A 20,779-nucleotide genomic window follows, 5' to 3' on the forward strand; every position below is an offset into this window, starting at 1 on the left:
GAGAGAGACACAGCAAGAGAGGGAACACAAGCAGGGGGAGTGGGAGAAGCGGGCTTCTCGCCGAGCAGGGAGCCCAATGCGGGGCTCGATCCCAGGACCCTAGGATCATGACCTGAGCCGAAGGCAGACGCTTAATGACTGAGCCACCCAGCCCCCAGATGCATTTATTATAAGGAGATAACAAGAAAACATTCCCATACCCACATGACCTATAGAACTTGGGCCTTGAGAATCTTTCCTGGGCCCTTTTATTATGACTAGACCTGTGCCAACATCTTTCAGAGGGACTTAGAGAAATGATAACTCACAAGAAATGGTAACTTCCTAAGAAGTATTTTCTACCCAACTCATGAGTAAATTCTGAAGACACTTGAGTGTGATTAACTCTCTCACAAACTCAAGACCTGTTAAAGCAGTCATCTTGCACATCTCTGGAATTGGCCTTGCTCGCTGTTCAAGATACAAGTATTCTCTATATCATTCTCAACTCTCAGCTGTAAAGTGTGTGAGACCCTTTTTTCCCACTGTGTTCTTTCCTATCCAACCTTTCTTGGGGAATCTAGATTCCGTGCGGCATGAATCCTCAACTTTTCACCTACTGCTGCTGTTACTCCTGGCTTCCCCCGAAACCTGGCTCTCACAGGAAACCCCTTCTTGCTGCAGCCTTCTCTCCTACGAGCCATGTACTTCACAGAGTCAGGAGGCAGTGTAAGTCTATGTTTTCCTCACTCTAAATCATTTTGAAGCCCTGTAAAAGGCCCAAATCTCTTTGCGTTATAATCGCCTTTCCCCCTTTCCCAGTCCTAACATAATTTCTGACCTCTCAATCACTATACCCAATCATTACTTTGGCACAAGGGTCACTGACCTCCTTCCACTTTAACTACTGCATCATTCTGGATAACTTCAACATCCATGCACATAACCCATTCAAAACCTTGGCCCCTCAGTTCTCTGATATCTTCAAAGACATTTTTCTCCTCTACTCCATTTTAGCCACCGACCTCAATGATTATATCCTGGACTATTTCCATTACCCCAAAAGGCACCATCTCTAAATAACACATTTAGTTATCCCGTGGTAGCTCTGATAGCCTATTCTTCTAGCAATCTCCTTTAACCTTCCCCAAGAAAGCTTCTTCGAAATGACTGGAATAGCAAGTCATGGATCTCTCTACATATTCCAGCTTGAATTTCTTGCAGTGTATCACTTCCATTAATTCTCTTAGCTAGTTTTCAATAGCTTTACTCCATGGTTATTCCATCCCACTTGCCTGCAAACACTGTAATTACAGATGAATCCAACTGTTTTTTTCTATACCCTGATATGGACTGCTGAGCAGTATCTGAGAAATCTGACCATGTGAGAAAATAACACAACTCTCCAAGATGCTGCGCATTTAACATTTATGGTCACCAATACATTTGGGCCCTTAGTACTGTAGCTGCAGTCTTTGTTTCCCTAGTCAGCTCTCCTTTCTTTCCTTACACTGGCTATTTTTTTTTTTTTTTTAAAGATTTTATTATTTGACAGAGAGAAACACAGCGAGAGAGGGAATACAAGCAGAGGCAGAAGGAGAGGGAGAAGCAGGCTTCCCGCAGAGCGGGGAGCCCGATGCGGGGCTCGATCCCAGGACCCTGGGATCATGACCTGAGCCAAAGGCAGACGTTCAACGACTGAGCCACCCAGGCGCCCCTACACTGGCTATTTTATACAGGCCTCCTTTTGCACAAAATTGACTATTCTTCCTTTACCACAAATAATTTTACCTTCTAATTTACAGGGAAATAGAAGCCATCAGACAAAACTTCAACTTTTTGCTACCAAACCAACAAAGTAACCTGACACCATATCCATCTCTACCTTCTGCTGTTGCATCCTTCTGTGGCCCATCCCTTCATGTGTGCTCTGGATCCTTTCCCTCTACTGATTCCTTCCCATTGTCATTCAAGCATGCTCATCTCTTCTATCTTAAAAAAATAAAACAATCTGCAAATTTTCTCTCAAATCTGTATTCTGCATCAGGTAACAGCCTGTTCACTTTTTGAGTTAGCTAGAATTGCTCTCTTCTACTTTTTTTTTTTTTTTAAGATTTTATTTTAAAGTCATCTCTACATCCAATGTGGGGCTCAAACTCACAACCCCGAGACCAAAAGTTGCAGGCTCTATTGACTAAGTCCACCAGGCACCCTGCTCTCTTCTACTTTTTAACCTTCCATTTAAGCCTCAACTCACTTCAGTATAATACGGTAGAAAGCCAATGAAATTGCTCTTGCTAAGATCAACAATGACCTTATTTTGGTAAAACCCAATGCAGATTTTTTTAGTCCTTATGATCAGTGGTGAATAATGTTAACTGTTTCCTCTTTCTTGGAACAATATGATTCCCTTGCTTTACGATGTTAGCCCAGGTCTTCATCTTCTCACTCTATAATCACAGGGGATGTAAAAATCTTCCATACCTTGAGTTATCATCACATTCTTCACCCTTCCCTTCAATTCCAAACTCAAAATTCTAACAGCCTACCTGACATTTCTACTTCAATGTCTCATATTTAACACCTTCAAACTTAACCTTAATTTTAACATTTTTGAAACTAGATTATTTTCTTCCACAAACCTCCTCCTCATCTAGAGTTATCACTGAATTATATCACCATCCTCCTAGCTGCCTATGACAAAAACCTGGAAGTCACTCTTTACTTCTTTCCCCTTCCCCCTTAACTGTCATATCCAACACCAAACCTTACGGATTCTATTTCCTAAATATTCTCAGGTACTCAGATATCCACCAACCAACTGACTCTCTCAAATCTATCAATTGTTCCCCTAATCCTGAGGCCACCATCATCTTTCACCTAGATATGGTACCTAATTTACCCAATCATTTTTGAGGTGTCATAATAATTTATAACTTTCTCTAGGACCAACATCATCCTAACACTAGTTAAGTGCTTCTAATATGTGTTCCTGTAACACTATGTACTTGCCCTCTCATAATACTTAACACACTTTGTGGAAACTGCTCATCTGTCTTAGTTTTAGATTGTAAGTTTCTTAAGGAAAAGGTAGCACATACCTAGCTCACTCCCATATCCTGGGGCTGTGAACAGTCTTGGCATAATACAGATGCTGAACATTGATGAATGAATTTTATATTATCTTTTGGTGACAGGAGTGGGGGAAAAGGTGAACAGTAAAATGAAAAATGGGTGGCAAATACAGAGGTGGGGATAAGATGAATGGCTGGAGGGGACCCTTCCAAGTAACTATAATTTCTTTTAATCACTACATATTAAAATCAAGCATCTCTTTATTTTCTACTTTTCCCTTATTCATCCTTAAACAGCCACTGCCAATAGAGACAGGCACTCAAAAGTTCACTGAGGAGACCTAGAAGGGCTATGCCTGATGGCTGCACTTAGTGGAGTGGGGATACAGTCAATTTCAAGTATTCCTCCTGGGTCGGAACCCCTCTTGTCTCTTCCTGCTTACTCACTTTAGAAAGTGACTCCAGGGTTTCTATTTCACAGGCAGCAGGAGTCTCTATGTCACTGTGAAACGTGGCCTAAGGGGGGAAGAAGGAAGCATTTACCCCCTTTTCTTCCTAATCAAATTGTACATGGAAGTAATCAAACAGTACACAAGAATTTCTCCTTATAGAAGTTTCCCAGCTAATTTTGTACCCCCTAACGAATTAATGGAGCTGGGTATAAGGTATCAGTTACTGTTAATATCACAAAAAGATAGACAACCAGACATTATATACTTCCTGACTGAAGACCAGAAGACCACAATCCACCCTCAAAAGACTTGCAAAAACAAAACAAAACAAAACAAAAAAACAAGGCTTGAAAACCCAAAGCTGATCACATCTCTAGATCCAAATACCAATTTAAAGGAAATATAGGGGACAGAGAAAAATGTCAAACTACACACCATGAAGATGTTATTAGCAAAATCCAGACTATGGAAAACTGTATAAAACAAAGAACTTTCATTCCTCAACTAATAAACATCCAGAAAACAAGAGACAAAAAAGGAACCTAGAGATTAAAAGAAACTTTGTGGAGAGACGCCTGGGTGGCTCAGTATGTTAAGTGTCTGCCTTCAGCTCAGGTCATGATCCCAGGGTCCTGGGATTGAGCCCCGCATCGGGCTCCCTGCTCAGCGGGGAGCCGGCTTCTCCCTCTCCCTCCCCCTGCTTGTGCTTGCTTGCTTTCTCATTCTCTCTCTCTCTGTGTGTCAAATAAATAGGTGAAATCTTTAAAAACAAACAAACAAAAAACCCCACAAAACTCTGGAGACTTATTAACTAATCCCAAAGCATGAACCTTACCTGGAAAGAGTCAAATAAGCTGTGAAAAATTATGACATTTATGAAAACAATTGCAGATTTGGATACTGACTAGATATCGATGCTATTACTGTGGGTTCCTTTGGGAATGTAATAATGGCAGTGTAGTTACATACTTTCAGTTTTTTTTTTTTTTTTTTTAAAGTAAGCTCTACACCCAATGTGGGGCTTGAACTCACAACCCTGGGATCAAGAGTCACATGTTCTACCAGCTGAGGCAGCCCGGCCCCCCCCCCCCCCGAATAGTTATGTATTTTTATTTTTTATTTATTTATTTATATTTTTAAAGATTTTTATTTATTTATTTGACAGAGAGAGAGAGCGGCAGGCAGAGGGAGAGTGAGAAGCAGGCTCCCCGCTAAGTAGGGAGCCCGATGCGGGACTCGATCCCAGGACCCTGGGATCATGACCTGAGCCGAAGGCAGATGCTTAACGACTGAGCCACCCAGGCGCCCCAGTTACGTATTTTTAAAAAGTGTTGTTATCTTTTGGAAATACAGAGTGAAATATTTATGGAAGAAATGATGATGATGTTGGATCTTCTTCAAAAATAAAATGGGAGGGCAAAGTGGAATAGGGTACATGTGGATTACTATATTATTTTATCTGCCTCTGTATATGTTTGAAATTTTCCATAGTAAAGTTTTAAAATGCTCATTAGCCGTAAAGCATTCTCTTATCATTTCATTTCTTTCCCACTCTTGGCTGAACTTCACCATTACTTACTGGCTATCACTAGAGATCTGGTTCTAAACTTTAAACAGAAAAGCTAAGAACCAATTCATAAATGAATTATACACGGTAGTTATATACTAAGCAAACAGGGATCTGACCTGTATAATTTACTTCCAGCTTTCTCTTTCCATTTAACTTCCAGGGGAGATTAATCACAGATCAAGAAACACTATTTCTAGAAGGGATGTGAGATCTTCCTTCCAACCAACATATATTTACTGTTATTTACAATTTACCAGGGACTGTGAAGATATGAAAATGGACAAAACTAGATAAAATCTTTGCCCTTCTGGAGCTTACAGTCTAGTGGGGGAAATCAATATTAATCAAATAATCACACAGATAAATGTAAAACTGCAAATGTGGTAGTCTTCAAAGAGAGGAATGTTCTAGGACAGCTTATGACAATGGGATTTGAACTGTTCAAGCCTCTTGAGAAAGTCATGCTTAAGTGCAAAGACACATGAACTGATGTTAATGGAGTGAAGTGGGATGAGAAGAGCACTGTAAAGAAGGGGTATAGATTGTGCACAGGCTGTGGAAAGAGGAGGCCCAATAAATATGAGGTACTGAAAGGCCAGTGTGGCTGAAGTAGTGAGAGCAAAGCGTGATGTAGAGCTGACGAGTTAGGCAGGAGCCAGGTTATATAGGTCATAAAAAAGGGTTATCTTATTCTAAAAACCAAGGGAAGCCAATAAAGGGTTTTAAAGAGGGTGATTTACTCTTTGCAAAGATCATTCTGGCAGGGTGGATGGCAGGCAGGATACCAGGTGAGAGAGGGTGTACAATGAACTTGCATATGCAGTGGTAGCGTAAGTGCACCAGGACAGAAGCTTTGCTGGATCATGCTACTTTGATCCTGAGAAATTCAGAGGCTGATTTTCATTTTTAGTTATTGTCAATGGCTTTTATTTCTGGAGCAAATAATAAAATAAAACAAATGAACAAATCCCAAGAGGTTATCATGTATAGATCCGATTAAGATTGTTTAAAGGAATCGTGGCTAACTGAATCACAGTCCCACAGGTTTGTATCACTTGGCTACATCAGGATTTGGAGCAGCTGTAGTATTGTTTTAAACAGTGACTAAAAGTAACCAAATAAATATTCAGAAAGGTCTAATCCTAAGCAAACAGTTTTTTCTGTCAAGAGCTTGAAACTTTTCTTTCTTTTCTTCTACATATATGTAGGAAAACAAATTTCCCAAATAATTCCCTAAAGGTAGAAAAAAAATATACTCAAAATAACTCAAATATGCTAAAATATAATTTCTTTTGCCACAATTTACCATCTATAACTGAAGAGTTTTCCCCAGTATAATGCTAACTAGTAATACTAAGATGAAATACCTTTAACTCAGTAAAATAACTGTAAATGCTTAAATATGAGACATTTTTAAAAACCTTAAAAAAAATTTTTTTATATATTTTTTAAGATTTTCTTTATTTATTTGTCAGAGAGAGAGAGAGAGAGAGTGAACAAGCACAAGCAGACAGAGGGAGAAGCAGGCTCCCTGCTGAGCAGGGAACCTGATACCAGACTTGATCCCAGGACCCTGAGATCACAACCCAAGTCGAAGGCAGACACTTAACCGACTCAGCAACCCAGGTGCCCCAATTTTTTTTTTTTAAGATTTTATTTATTTATTTGAGAGAGAGAGAAGGAGAGCACAAGTAGGCAGAGTACCAGGCAGAGGGAGAGGGAGAAGAAGGCTCCCCGCTGAGCAAGGAGCTGGATGCAGGACTTGGTCCCAGGACCCTGGGATCATGACCTGAGCTGAAGGCAGATGCTTAACCAACTGAGCCACCCAGGCGCCCCTTAAATATGAGACATTATAAGCTTTAAATTTTAACCCATGCTCGGGCGCCTGGGTGGCTCAGTTGGTTAAGCGACTGCCTTCGGCTCAGGTCATGATCCTGGAGTCCCAGGATCGAGTCCCGCATCGGGCTCCCTGCTCGGCAGGGAGTCTGCTTCTCCCTCTCCCACTCCCCCCTCTTGTGCTCTCTCTCTCTCTCACTCTCTCTCTCAAATAAAAAAAAATCTTTAAAAAAAAAAATAAATAAATTTTAACCCATGCTCTTTTAAAAAATATTAAATCAAAAATAACCTACAGACACTACAGGAATATTTTATATCAATAGTGGGGAAATTATCTTTAAAAACTTAGTGAAATTCTATTTTAAAAAAATCACTCATTTACAACATAAAAATATTCACTGAAAAAATGTGAAGACCAAACACCCCAAACAGAATTCTGTCATATTATGATGCATTCTGATAAAACTCTAATAGAAAATTAATGGCAGAGTTACAAGATAACAGTGCTACATTTAAAAAAAAAAATCAAGTTGACTTCCACAATTTTGCTAAAAAATGATGTGATAATGGTTAAACATGACTAGGCTATGTCTCTTTTTAGGAGCATTAGTATCATTTTTTTCAATTATAAAACTTGGATTTCTAGATTTATGTAACCTTGAAGTACAACAGAAAACAAGAATTATAACAAAGTCTTTATCACTTTTAAAAACATAAAAATGTCTTTGCAAAGAATGCCTTAGAGAAAGAGCAAATCTGTTCAATGCAAGCAATAATAACTAGGTCAAATCATACATAACCAAAATGCAGTTTAGCATTTATTTTTCAAAAAAAACCTCTACCCACACTAATCATTTTTAGACTAAAACAGAAATACACAATTTAGAGCTATAAAATATACTTAGAAATTTTGAAAGCATTATTGTTAGATGTAATAAAGAAAAATGACATAGCATTTTGGCACTGAATTCTTCTGGAGATATCCATTTAGGACTAAGGAAATCAGTAAGATTTACAGATCATTCTGAGGACTATCTCACTCCATATTCCTTTAAAAATATTTAAATAGCTAATTAAAAAGAAAACCAATAAAATAATTTATTTACCTGACCACTATCAGAAGTTGCCATGTTGATTTCTGCCACTCCTTGACCTTCATTCTGCCGCTCAGCTTCATGTGAGCCAGCTTCGTGCTTGCTCTGAGATGACCTCTGTCAACATGGAGTTAACATCATTACATACAGAAACAGTGAATGCTTTCTTAGCCCACAGCTTTTTTTCTTTCCTGTATTAAAGCTCTGAATGCATCAATTATACAGGTTTACAAAAGCATGGAACTGCACTTATACTTCATAACCTCCAGCATGGTTGGCAGCTGACTATTTCAGTAAGAGGAAAGTGAAGTGTGTCCCCTGAGCATTAAAGCCGCACAAGACAAAGGATTTTCTGAGACTCACAGAAACACCATCCTCCACCAGCTGTGCTCACATCACTCCCAGGGATATAACCCAACTAGAACAAATACTTGTCTCTTCCACAAGGTCACATGGCTCTGGCATTTAATAGAGCTGCAAATATAACAGTTAAACTATTACCTAGGCTTACAAATACATTCTGTATACGTATATTTATACACAGAATATATATATATCTTCTGCTAATAAAAGTCATGAAATCAATAAGCTCTTAGATCCTGATAGGAATAGAACCAAAAACCTTTTCTAATGTAACCACCATCTGTTATATGAAATGAAAATGACAGATTATATCCAGTAAAAGCAGTCATTTCAAGATAGATTATATCCAGTATAAAGCAATCACTCTGTAAAAATACCACTGCAGAATCAAAGAAGTAAACTAATTTTTCCATTATCTTTTATAGAAGCACAAATGTGCCTGCATGCTCTAGGAAAATGATACTCAAAAATAAAAATTACACTTTAAAACACTTGCCATATTTAATAGCAGATAATTGTATTACAAAATGGCTTCCACTGGAATTTCCTTAAACATCAAGCTTTCCTAGACCATTTAAAATGTGACTTAAAAGTTAATTTACATGCAGTATTTCCACCAATAAACTAAGTTATATATAGGCAAAAATGAGATAGCCCCAATAATTCAGAAATAGAAGAAAAAATAGTATCATCTGAAAATCACACTATAAAATTCAACAAATTCAGTAAAAGTAGAGACAATACAAAGTTAATCGAGAGGCAAAATGAATAAAAACCCACTAAAAACACAAAGATTTGACACTAACATAATTAAAGATGTCAATGTAAAAGTAATTCCTGAGCATCTGATATGTTAAAGTTACTTGTATGAGGTGCCACAGAATACAGTGCTGGCAAAACAAGACACTGTTCTACATACTCCTCAAGCTTACAGTCTCATCAGGGATACTATCAAATAATGTTAAAACTTTGACAAGCACACTGAAAAAAAGAGTACAAGGTGCTGTGAGAATAAATAAGCAGAGGGATATCACATGGCCTAACAGTTTGGGAAAGAGCCATCTTAGGAAGTGCTGTCTGAACTGAGATCTAAAGAATAGGAGTTCTGGGAAAATGGACAGGGTTAGGTGAAGGTTTTAGGTAAACAGATCAAATGCGAAGGACCTGAGGTTTGGGGGAGGGGGGCTAGTTTGTTCTAGTACATCAGAAAAATCATGGTGCAGAGAGTAGAAAAAAAGATGGTAAAAAAAAAAAAACCTTACTGATTTTGTTGAATTTTAGTGTGATTCTCATACATCACTCCTGCCCTCACATAACCAATACTAGACTATTAATGGGAAAACTTAATGTAAATTGATTTTTTAAGGTCAAATTTAATTTTAAATGGTCTAAGTAGGTAGGAAATATAGATGAGACCAGTTTGGAAGCTAATGTATTAACTTAAGTGTGAGATGATGGTACCTGACACCAGGCAAGCAGTGGCAGGGATAGAAGTAGGGACAGAGAGGTAAATCTGAAGGACTTGATATTACTGCATATAGGATAGAAGAAGAGATGTGCTGTCAAGAATTATTCCTATATTCCTTAACTCACACAACTGAATAATGATGGTGAGACTTGCAGAGAAGGTAATACTAAGGGAGTGAGGGTTTTCTGGAGGAGTGGCATGGTAAGAAGGACTTAGGAGGAGAAGATCATTAATTATGCTTTGAATATGTTGGATTTAAGGTGTCTTTGAGACATCTAAGTGGAGATACAGAGGAGGCACATAGATTTAGGAGTCTGGAACTGAGGGCTAGGAAAATGAATTTGAAAGCCAATAGTGTATAAAAGGTAAGCGAAGCTGTAAGCACAAATGAGACGGTCTAAGGGAAAGATAATACAGATAACAGAAATAAAGACTTAAGGAATGTGTACAATTAATGTCCAGATAAAAGAGCATGGGCCTATAAAAACCAAAGAGATGGGGAAAAAAAACAAAAAAGTGTTGCCATAAATGCCAAGAGAAAAATATTTCAAGCAACAGGAAGTGTTTAATAATGTAGAAAATGTCAAGATGAAGACCGAAAATATCAATTTAATTAATAATATAGAAGTCACTGATGGGAGTAGAGACTAGCTAGATTGGTGTGTTTTAAGAGTGAATGGTGGGGGAGAAAAGAAGAGTAAATGGTGGGGAGGAAATACAGACTTGGGAGTCTAGAAACACTTGTGGAGTGGGGGAATGGGAAAAGACAGTGAGGGAGGTAAGGGGACAGATGAAGGAAGGTAGTTGCAAGGAGAGGCAGAATTGAGGAAGGTTCCTTTTATATTTTGAAAGATAAGATTTGAGCAGGTTTAAATGGCAATACAAAGGTGCCACAGAAGAGGAAGGAGATAAATACGTGAGAGAAAAGAGATAAGAGTAAGAAGTTCCTGAAAAGGCAGGAAATGAAAATCCAAAGCACAGGCAAGAAGGCAGAACACCTCTTGACAGGAAGGACAGGCAGTTCTGATGACAGGTACTATTTTCTCTATGAAGGAGGAGATGGAATTATGGAGGGAGATTAGTAAAGTCATTTCCAAGAGAAGAAGAACGGGGGATCCACAGAAACATAGTAGTCATGAAGGATTACCAGACCCATTTGATGACAGGATGATGAATGTGATAAAGTTAAAAAAAAAGTCTAATGTTTACTATGCTTTAATCACTTGGCATCTACTGATTTATTTAATCCTCATACCAACTCTGTGAGGTAAGGTATTATTATTATCCCCACTTTACAAATAAAGAAACTGAGGCACAGAGAAGATAAGTATCTGGCTTTAGGTGACATACCTCGTAAGTGGCGGAGTCAGAGCTGGGATCACAAGCCTGACTCTAGGGCCCAAAATAATATTTAACACTTATTATCTTTGTTTTCTTTCCTCCTCCTCCTTTCTATTTGTTATTTTACTTCCCTTTATTCTCTTACTGATCCTAGGCTACAGGCCTGCCTGCACTCTTTACCACTGTCCAATTTAGTATATGCGCTGCCGAAGTGAGCACTCTTTACCACGGTCCAAAGCTACTGCTAACATTAAAGGCAAAGAAACTGTTGCTGAGTCCTAATGAAAGAATGATCCTAATTAGCATCCTCATTTCCACAGTTGCTGGACAACTTCCCCAAAGTTTTCTACCCTAGGGATGAAAAAAAATTGTTGAGATATTTGCATACCACAACATTCACCCATTTTAAGTATACCATTTTTTGTAAGCGTACCAAGCATCACCATAATCCAGCTTTAGAATATTTTTATCATTCTAGTATATGTGCTGCTGAAGCAAGCACCATTTTTATCATTCTAATAGGATGACTTGTGCTCGTTTACAGTTAATCCTCATTCCCACCCATACCTGTCTTAACTACTTTGTCTGTATAAATTTAACTTTTCTAGACATTTCTTATAAATGAAATATGTAGACTTACATGTCTAGTTTCTTTTACTTAGCATGTTTTTGAGCTTGATCAATGTTACAGTATGTATCACCAATTTGTTCCTTTTTATTGCAGAACAGTATTCAGTTGTAAAGATATACCACACTGTGTTTTAATCATTCACCAGCTGATACACGTTTGCATAGTTTCTACTTTGGGGGCTACTATGAATAATACTGCTATGAACATTCACGTTAAAGTCTTTGTGTGAACGTATGTTTTCATTTCTCTTGGATAGGTACCTTGAAGTGGAATTGCTGGATCACACGATAACTCTATGTTTAATACTTTAAGTAACTGCCAGACTGTTTTCCAAGTGGCTGCACATTTTATATTCCCAATAGCAATATATGATGGCTTCTATTTATCTACATTCTTGCCAATGTTTATTATCTGTCTTTATGATTATAGCCATCCTATTGGGTGTAAAGTGGTATCTCACTGTGGTTTTGATTTGCATTTCCTGAATGACTAATGATGGTGAGCATATTTTCATGTGCTTACCAGCCATTTCTGTACATTTTCTGGTGAAACGTCTATTCAAATCTTTTTTTTTAATTTTTAAAAAAATTTTTAAATTGAGTGGTCTCCTTACTAATAGTTACAAAAGTACTTTGCATAGGATTTTAATAAATATTTCTCACTGGCTATTTTCTTTTTCTTTTAAAAGATTTATTTATTTACTTATTTATTTGAGGGCGAGAACAGACAGAAAATCTTCAAGCAGACTCCCTGTAGAGAGCGGAGCCCGATGCAGGGCTTCATCTCAGGACCTGAGCCGAAATGAAATCAGATGCTCAACTGACTGAGCCACCTGGCTCTCTCACTGGCTATTTTCTAGAGATTTTACAACCATGCTACAACTCTCCTCACAGCTCCCATCTTTTTGATCTCCCCAAATGTATTTGCTGGTCGATAAACAATCCACCTTTTCTGAAAAGATATACAAGAAAGTGGTAAACTGGTTGCTTCACATATCTTTTTGTAATTTTTGATATTTGAATCATGTGCAATAATTACATCACTTGAATTAAGTACTGCATCTTGACCCTAAACCAGAGTTGTCAACAGGCAGGACAAAGAGTGCTATATGCAATACGCTTCATGGTGGAGAAATTATTTGACAGATATCCTCTCTTTTCTAATCTATGCTGTATGTGAACTAATTTATGAGTGTCCAAGCCCTGGTTTTCTCCATTTTCCAGATCCTCCCACTTATCTATATTAGCCGAACAACAATAATGGAATAAAGAAACTTTAAAAAGCAAATTAAAAAAAAAAAAGTTTTGGTTCTTTCTTAAATGTGACATGGCACCTTCCTTTAATCTACATTCACTGAACTAGTAGACTAAATGTAACCACTGTAGGCTAGGACTAATATAATCACTTTCATAACAAAAGAAAACAAGAAGAGACTGGATCACAACAGTGGACAGCTGGCACAGTTGGCCCCAGATCCAATGGTATGAATAAAAGTTTTGAACAAATAAAAAAACACAAACAAGTCTCCAACCTGCAAAAAACTTATAACCATGCTGGAAAATAAGGGTGGCAATGAACAAACAACAATTTTTTAGGGCTTTCCAGAGGACAGAAAGTTGGTAAACTTTGAAATACCAGCAGGGAATATATTATAGTGGGAAAATGATAACAAAAAGCTAGGGTGGTAATATTAATAGCAAACAAAATGAAATTCAAGGTGAAGAGCATTAAATGCTATACACAGAGCTATTTCATACAAATAAAAGATTCAATCAACTAGAAAAAAATAAATGCAAATATTCATTCCGAAATAGAAAAGGATCTGTTAGATGCAGACAACAATAATCAGGATATAAGAAAGAGGAAAAAACTGTAACTAAAGAAATGAGAAAAACAATAGCAGCAGAAAATATAAAAGAGAAAATATAAAATGTAGTACTGCTCAATAAAAACAAAAGCCTGCCTCTTTAAAAATAGTTAAAAAAATAGAGTGTTACAGTAAGTTTAATCAAGGGGGAAAAAAAGATAAACTACACTGGAAAGCCAAAGGGGTGGCAACAACCAGAATACTGCCAAACAACAATACCAGTGAGACTGAAAAAGGAGCAGAGATACTGTTCTTTTTTTCCCCCAGTCCTTAAGAGTCAACATTGCAAAATGGACACTTACTCCTTATATTACAAATACCGAGTTTTTATTGGCTTAAGTCAGCCAAGTTAAACTGCTTTTAGGAATATGACTTCATAGTACTTGTACTTAAAATGCCTACTTAGCAAATACATGTTTCTGCATATTTCAAATTCAGATGTACTAAAGCCAAAGTTCCTATGATATTAAGAGTCAGACATAGAGGAAAACAGGTGACTAGAAGGTTGAAACTTTGGGCCAGACTGACCTCCAGGGAGGAGGAAGAGAGGGGCCTGGAAATTAAGGTCAGTCATACAGCTACCTATTTAATCAAGTGTGCCTACATAATGAAACCCCAATAAAACTTTGGACGCTGAAGCTCAGTGGAGCTTCCTGGTTGATGAACATATTGATATGTTGGGAGAATGACGTGTTGAGATTCTATGAGAGCACGGAAGCTCTGCATTCTTTATCCCTCACTTTCCCCAGATTTTGCCCTATATTGGTCTCATTTGGCTGTTCCTGATCTGTATCCTCTATAATAAAACTGTAATTGTATGTTAGTATTTCCAGTGAGTTCTGAGTCACTCCAGTGAATTACTGAACCTAGGGGGGTGTGGGAAGCCCCTAATTTGTAGCCAGTTGGGCAGAAGTATGGGTGGCTTGGGGGGGGGGTGGTTAGTCTTGTGAAGGACTCTGCCATTAACCTGTATAGGCTATGTTAATTCTAGGTAGTTAAGTGTCGAGAATTGAATTGCACTAGAATATACCCACTTAGAATAGAATGTACAGCAAGCTGGGCAGAGTGCAGGTGGCTTGAGGACACCTGACACTGGTAGTTGGTGTCTGAAGTGAGGGCAGTCTTGTGAATGACTTTATCCTTAAATGTGGGGTCTGCACTCTGCACTCTGGGTGTCAGAACTGAATGGAATTACGGGACACCCAGTGGTGTCAGAGAACAGATGTTAGAATATAGCTGGAAATAATTTTCTTTCAGAAATTTTAAGAAATTGGTATTCTACTTCCCAGCTCCCAGTGTTGCTGTTTATATAGCTAAAGACATTTACATTCCTGGTTTTTTGTTTTGTTTTTTTCTTGTTTGTTTTCCTCTCCTTCTCTAGAATGTTTTAGGACTTTCTTTTTATTCCTAGTGAAATGAAACTGTACCATGATGTGCCTGCTGTGGGATTATTTTCATCTGTGGTATTGGATACTGAAGAGACCATTTTATTTGGAAAACTATGCCCCTCAATTCTAGGGTATTTTATTTCTGTGATAATTTCCTCCTTCTAGCTCCTCCATTCTCTTTCTGGAACTCCTTTTTATATGAATAGTGAACCCTCCAGAAATGATTCTCTGATTTTCTCATCTTTTCTGTCTTCCATCTCATATCTTTCTATTTTCCGAGAAATTTATCTTCTAACCTGAGTTTTCATTTCTGCTACCATCACACTTTTAATTCCCAAGAACTCTTTCTTGAATTCTCTGAATGTTCCTTTTGCGTAGCATCGTTTCCTACCACTATGGATGCATCCTCTTTTATCTGAGAATGTTAGTTTTAGGTTTTAAAGTGTTCTCTCTGCATACTTTTTCCATTACATCCTTCTTTTTAGGAACTTACTTAAAATGTCTGGTAGTCTTTAGCTGTCCATCCCTATTTCAGAATGGGCTACCTACGAAAAGGTTAAGTGCTGCTCTATGCATGAAGGATGAAGACTGGCAACTACAGCTACTCTATAGGGTGGTCCAGCTGGGTTGTTTTATTGGGGAATCCTCCAATGTCAGTACCTTCAGGTCTGTTTTCTTGGGTTAGTCACATTTCTTAGAGAAGTTGCTTCTAGAAACTTGCCTGTATTATAAGCTTGGAAGTGAGTGAGGGTTTCAGCATTCATAAGTAAATTTTCACTTATTTCAGTTTTTAGTATGATATCCCAACTTCAGTTACACTAGGGTTACCTCTACCTAAAGACCCTTTCTTTTACCCTTTCTAGAATAAGTCCCTCCTCTTTTGCTGGGATTGGAAAGAAGTTACCTGCTATTGAGAGTTCAAGACAGCCTCTGGAGGCTCTACCTGCATCTTAACAAATTTTCAGTCATCCTCTAACTAAAATTTTAGCCACCTTTTTTAATCCTTATATCCAGAGGTACCTATTTTGGAACCTTTTGGGACTCCACAGTATAAAATGAGTTGCTTCATGACTTCCTACAGCTGACTTAGGTGTTAATTCACTACTATATACTAAAACCGTGCATTTATTTACCTGCTTTCCAGCTCCCCCAATTTTATTGTTACCTCCCCTGTCTTTGTGCCTTTTTCATTTTATGCTTTTACTGTAATTTTAATGAGGACTGTGGAGCAAGCATAAATAAATTTGTATGATCAGTTTTAATCATGAATTACAGACAGGTAATAGCTTATTTACTAGTTGATAATAGCCAATTTAAGTTAGCTATCTGATTATATGTAATCTGAGGACTGAAGTAAAGTATCTGTATTTACGACTCTATAAATTTTAATTGATAGGAGTTATTAAAAGATCAACATAGTCAAGGTTTTTGATAATTCATTTAATTTCATGAAAAAAACTTACGAAGTGTCTCAATTCTCTAGAAGAAACATCTATATTTCAATGATGCCACATTAATTAGACATTTTCTTTTCCATATCTATATCTGTAAACAAACAAAAAACCCAACTTACTAACCTCTGCTTCTGTTGCTTGGGACTGTAAAAGCTGTCGTATATGAAGTATGTCCTTCTCTATTTGTTGAATTCTGGTTACTCTTCTCTAAAAGAAAGTAAGGGACCAAATTAGATCTAATTTTATTAAAAACATTAGTATAAACAGTCATACTATGGCTATCATTTAACAGCTCGGGGTTATGCTAAATCATTCTTATATAATAAGTTAGATATACATATATTCACACACTGATGACATATTGCAGCAGTTCAATTTTTTAATACACCTCATTTTATAAGATAGATTTGTTTAGGAAAATTGTACAAATATGAGTCATATATCAAATTGCATGATGCATGTGGTAGAAATATTGGTATTTAAGTTATTCTCAAAAAATAGTTCAACAAATTAAAAATTACACCTAAATTTGATCTTTATACTAATCCAGATGCCAGTATAATGTAATAGATTTATAGAAAGCATGGTATATGTGTAAAGGGAAGGAGCATCTGATTTGTGTTAGTAGGCATCAGGGTTTAAACAGTAGCATTAACCTGTTCAAGAGTTGTTCCTATTACAAGACATTAGTACCTTTCAGATGTAGCTTTCCCAAATACCTTCTGTAGCTAAACATTATTTTTACTCCCAACACTAGGATCACAATGATGTTAGAAGCTTTTGCTTTCCCACTGTCCTAAGACCATTAAGTGAACACAAAGCACTTACTATAGATGGAACAACATGGAACTGAAACAATGTGGAAAAAGTGTTTTTACAAAAAGCTAGATTTGGGGGCACCTGGGTGGCTCAGTCAGTTAAGCCTCCAAATCTTGATTTCAGCTCAGGGTCGTGAGATTAAGCCTCACGATTGAGCTCTGTGCTCAGTGGCTCAGTGGAGAGCCTGCTTAAGATTCTCTCTCTTCTCCCACCCCCATGCCCCTGCTCTCATGCTCTCTCTAAAAAAAAAAAAAAAAAGAAAAAAAGAGCTAGGTTTTGCTTTAATTTGATGGACACAGGTGGAAGTGAGTAAAACCAAATCACTTTATGAAAACCTTGCAAATTCAAATTATTTTAATTACCTTTGTGACAACAAATACATAGGTTTTAGAAACAAGTACTGCCAATGTTATATCATTTTCTGTGGTAATTCTACAGTTGATATCTTAATATTGAAGCACCAGAAATTATGAGTAATTGTTTTGATGGGGGAAAAAACGTGTTGGAGGCTAGATAGAGTCATTTCCAAACTATTTTTGATTATGTGCTCCATCAATAAAAGATTTCTGAGTGCGTATATCCCAATAAATACTAAAAGAACTGAAATAGTTTACGTATATATAGTTTAAAAACTTCCATATAAAACCTACCCACTGATCATACCTAGTTTTGCTTAAATACAATGTCCCTATGATTTTATTACACAGTAAAAACACTTATTGCTGCTATTATCCAATGTCATGATAAACAACCACAGAAAAACTCAAAATGTGCTCACCAAAACACAAACAACCCCCAAACCAAATCCTTCCTTCCCTCCTTCTCTCCCTTCCCTCATAACACTACAACTATGCTGATTATTTATTGTGATTGTGAAAATAGTGAACTTAAGGTAAGTAATACTCTAATTAACAAAGCTTTTCACATCTAATTTGCTCATGAGAACATGCTCAAGGAGAAATGCCTATATTTTTGGTAGCTTTCTAAATATACTGCAAAGATGAGTGAACACCTCTACAAGCAGATGATAAACATTTTCTGGCTTTACATGAAACAAAGAAACTATGCACAATTCGCTTTGTAATATTTATTTTCCCTTTCTCTATATAACAAGCTCCCCTCCACCAATAAAATCTTTACTTCATTTTTAATTCCAGTATAATACACATACAGTGTATTATTGGTTTCAGGTGTACAATATAGTGATTCAACAATTCTACACACTGCTCAGTGCTCATCATTATAAGTACACTCCTTAATCCTTATCACTTATTTCACCCACTGCCCCACCACCTCCCCTCTGGTAACCATGTTTGTCCTCTATAGTTAAGAGTCTGTTCCTTGGTTTGTTTCTTTTTTCCCTTCATTTGTTTTTCTTAAATTCCACATATGAGTGAAATCATATGAGTGAAATCATATGGTATTTGGTATATGGTATTTGTCTTTCTCTGACTGACTTATTTCACTTAGCATTATACTCTGCCTCCATCCATGTTACTGCAAATGGCAAGATTTCATTCTTTTTTAGGGCTGAGTAATATTCTATTGTATATATACACCACTCTTCTTTATCCATTCATCTGTTGATGGACACTTGGGCTGTTTCCATAATTTGGCTATTGTAACTAGTGCTGCAATAAACACAGGGGTGCATGCATTCTTTTGAATTAGTATTTTCATATTCTTCGGGTAAATACCCAGTAGTGCAATTAAGGTAGTTCAATAACTTTTTGAGGAAACCCCATACTGTCTTCCACAGTGGCTGCACCAGTCTGCATTCCCACCAACAGGGCAAGACGGTTCCCCTTTCTCCACATCCTCACCAACACTTGCTTCTTGTGTTTTTGATTTTAGCCATTCTGACAGGTGTGAGGTGATATCTCATTGTGGTTTTGATTTGCATTTCCCTGATGATGAGTGATGTTGAGCATTTTTTCATGGGTCTGTTGGCCATCTGTATGGAGATGGAGAAATGTCTGTTCTGTCTTCTGACCATGTTTTCATTGGATTATCTGGTTTTGGGGTTTTGAGTCGTGTAAGTTCTTTATATATTTTGATACCAACCTTTTATCAGATATGTCATTTGCAAATGTATTTTCCCAGTCGGTTGTCTTTTAGTTTTGTTGACTATTTCCTCCCCTGTGCAGAAGCTTTTTATTTTGATGTAGTACCAATAGTTTATTTTTGCTTTTGTTTCCCTTGCCTTAGGGGACCGATCTAGAAGAAAGTTGCTACAGTCAATGTCAGAGAGATTACTGCCTATGTTCTCTTTCTAGGATTTTTACGGTTTCGAGTCTCACATTTAAGTCTTTAATCCATTTCGAAGTCAGTTTTGTGTATGGTATAAGAAAGTGGTCCAGTCTCATTCTTTTGCATGTTGCTGTCCAGTTTTCCCAACACCATTTGATGAAGAGACTGTTTTTCCCATTGCATATTCTTGCCTCTTTTGTTGAAGATTAATTGACCAGATAATGATGGGTTTGTTTCTGGGCTTTCTATCCTGTTCCACTGATCTATGTGTCTATTTTTGTGCCAGGGCCATACTGTTTGATTACTACAGCTTTGTAGTATAACTTGAAATCTGGAATTGTGATACTTCGAGCTTTTTCTTTTTCAAGATTGTTTTGGCTATTCGGGTCTTTTGTGGGTCCATACACATTTTAGGATTGTTTGTTCTAGTTCTGTGAAAAAATGTTATTGGTATTGGATAGGGATTGTATTAAATGTTTACACTGCTTTGGGTAGTATGAATATCTTAACAATATTTGTTCTCGCAATCCATGAGCATGGAACATCTTTCCATTTCTTTGTGTTGTTTTCAATTTCTTTCATCAGTGTTTTATAGTTTCCAGAGTACAGATCTTTCACCTCCTCGTTAAGTTTATTCCTAGGTATTTTATTATTTTTGCTGCAATTGTAAATGGGATTGTTTTCTTAATTTCTCTTTCTGTTGCTTCATTATTAGTGTACAGAAATGCAACAGATTTCTGTACAGTGATTTTGTGCCCTGGGACCTTACTGAATTCATTTATTAATTCTAGTAGTTTTTTGGTGGAGTCTTTAGGGTTTTCTATATACAGTATCATGTCATCTGCAAATAGTGAAAGTTTTACTTCTTCCTAACCAATCTGGATGCCTTTTAACCCTTTTCCTTGTCTGATTGCTATGGTTAGGACTTCCAGTATTGTTAATAAAAGTGAGATTGGACATCCTTGTCTTGTTCTTGATCTTAGGGGAAAAGCTCTGTTTTTCCCCATTGAGGATGATGTTAGCTCTGGGTTTTTCATATAAGGACTTTATTATGTTGAAGTATGTTCCCTCTAAACCTACTTTGTGGAGGGTTTTTATCATGAATCGATGTTGTACTTTGTCAAATGCTTTTTTTTGCATCTATTGAAATGAGCATATGGTTTTTATCCTTTCTCTTATTAATGTGACGCATC

General features: G+C 37.1%; 1 protein-coding gene across 11 annotated transcripts in view; it reads right to left on the minus strand.

Annotated features, from left to right (window-relative positions):
- APC (APC regulator of WNT signaling pathway) overlaps positions 1-20,779 on the minus strand; it is a 131,910-nt gene that overhangs the window by 28,496 nt on the left and 82,635 nt on the right. For all 11 annotated transcript variants that reach the window (XM_032403860.1, XM_032403862.1, XM_032403861.1 and 8 more), the window contains 2 exons: positions 16,641-16,724; positions 8,018-8,122 (listed from right to left, as the gene is read on the minus strand). In XM_032403860.1, coding sequence (XP_032259751.1) covers positions 8,018-8,122; positions 16,641-16,724 — 189 coding nt within the window. The remainder of the gene's footprint in view (positions 1-8,017; positions 8,123-16,640; positions 16,725-20,779) is intronic.

Source organism: Phoca vitulina, unplaced genomic scaffold (assembly GCF_004348235.1).
Source record: "Phoca vitulina isolate PV1807 unplaced genomic scaffold, GSC_HSeal_1.0 scaffold6, whole genome shotgun sequence".
NCBI classification, from domain to species: Eukaryota; Metazoa; Chordata; class Mammalia; order Carnivora; family Phocidae; genus Phoca; species Phoca vitulina.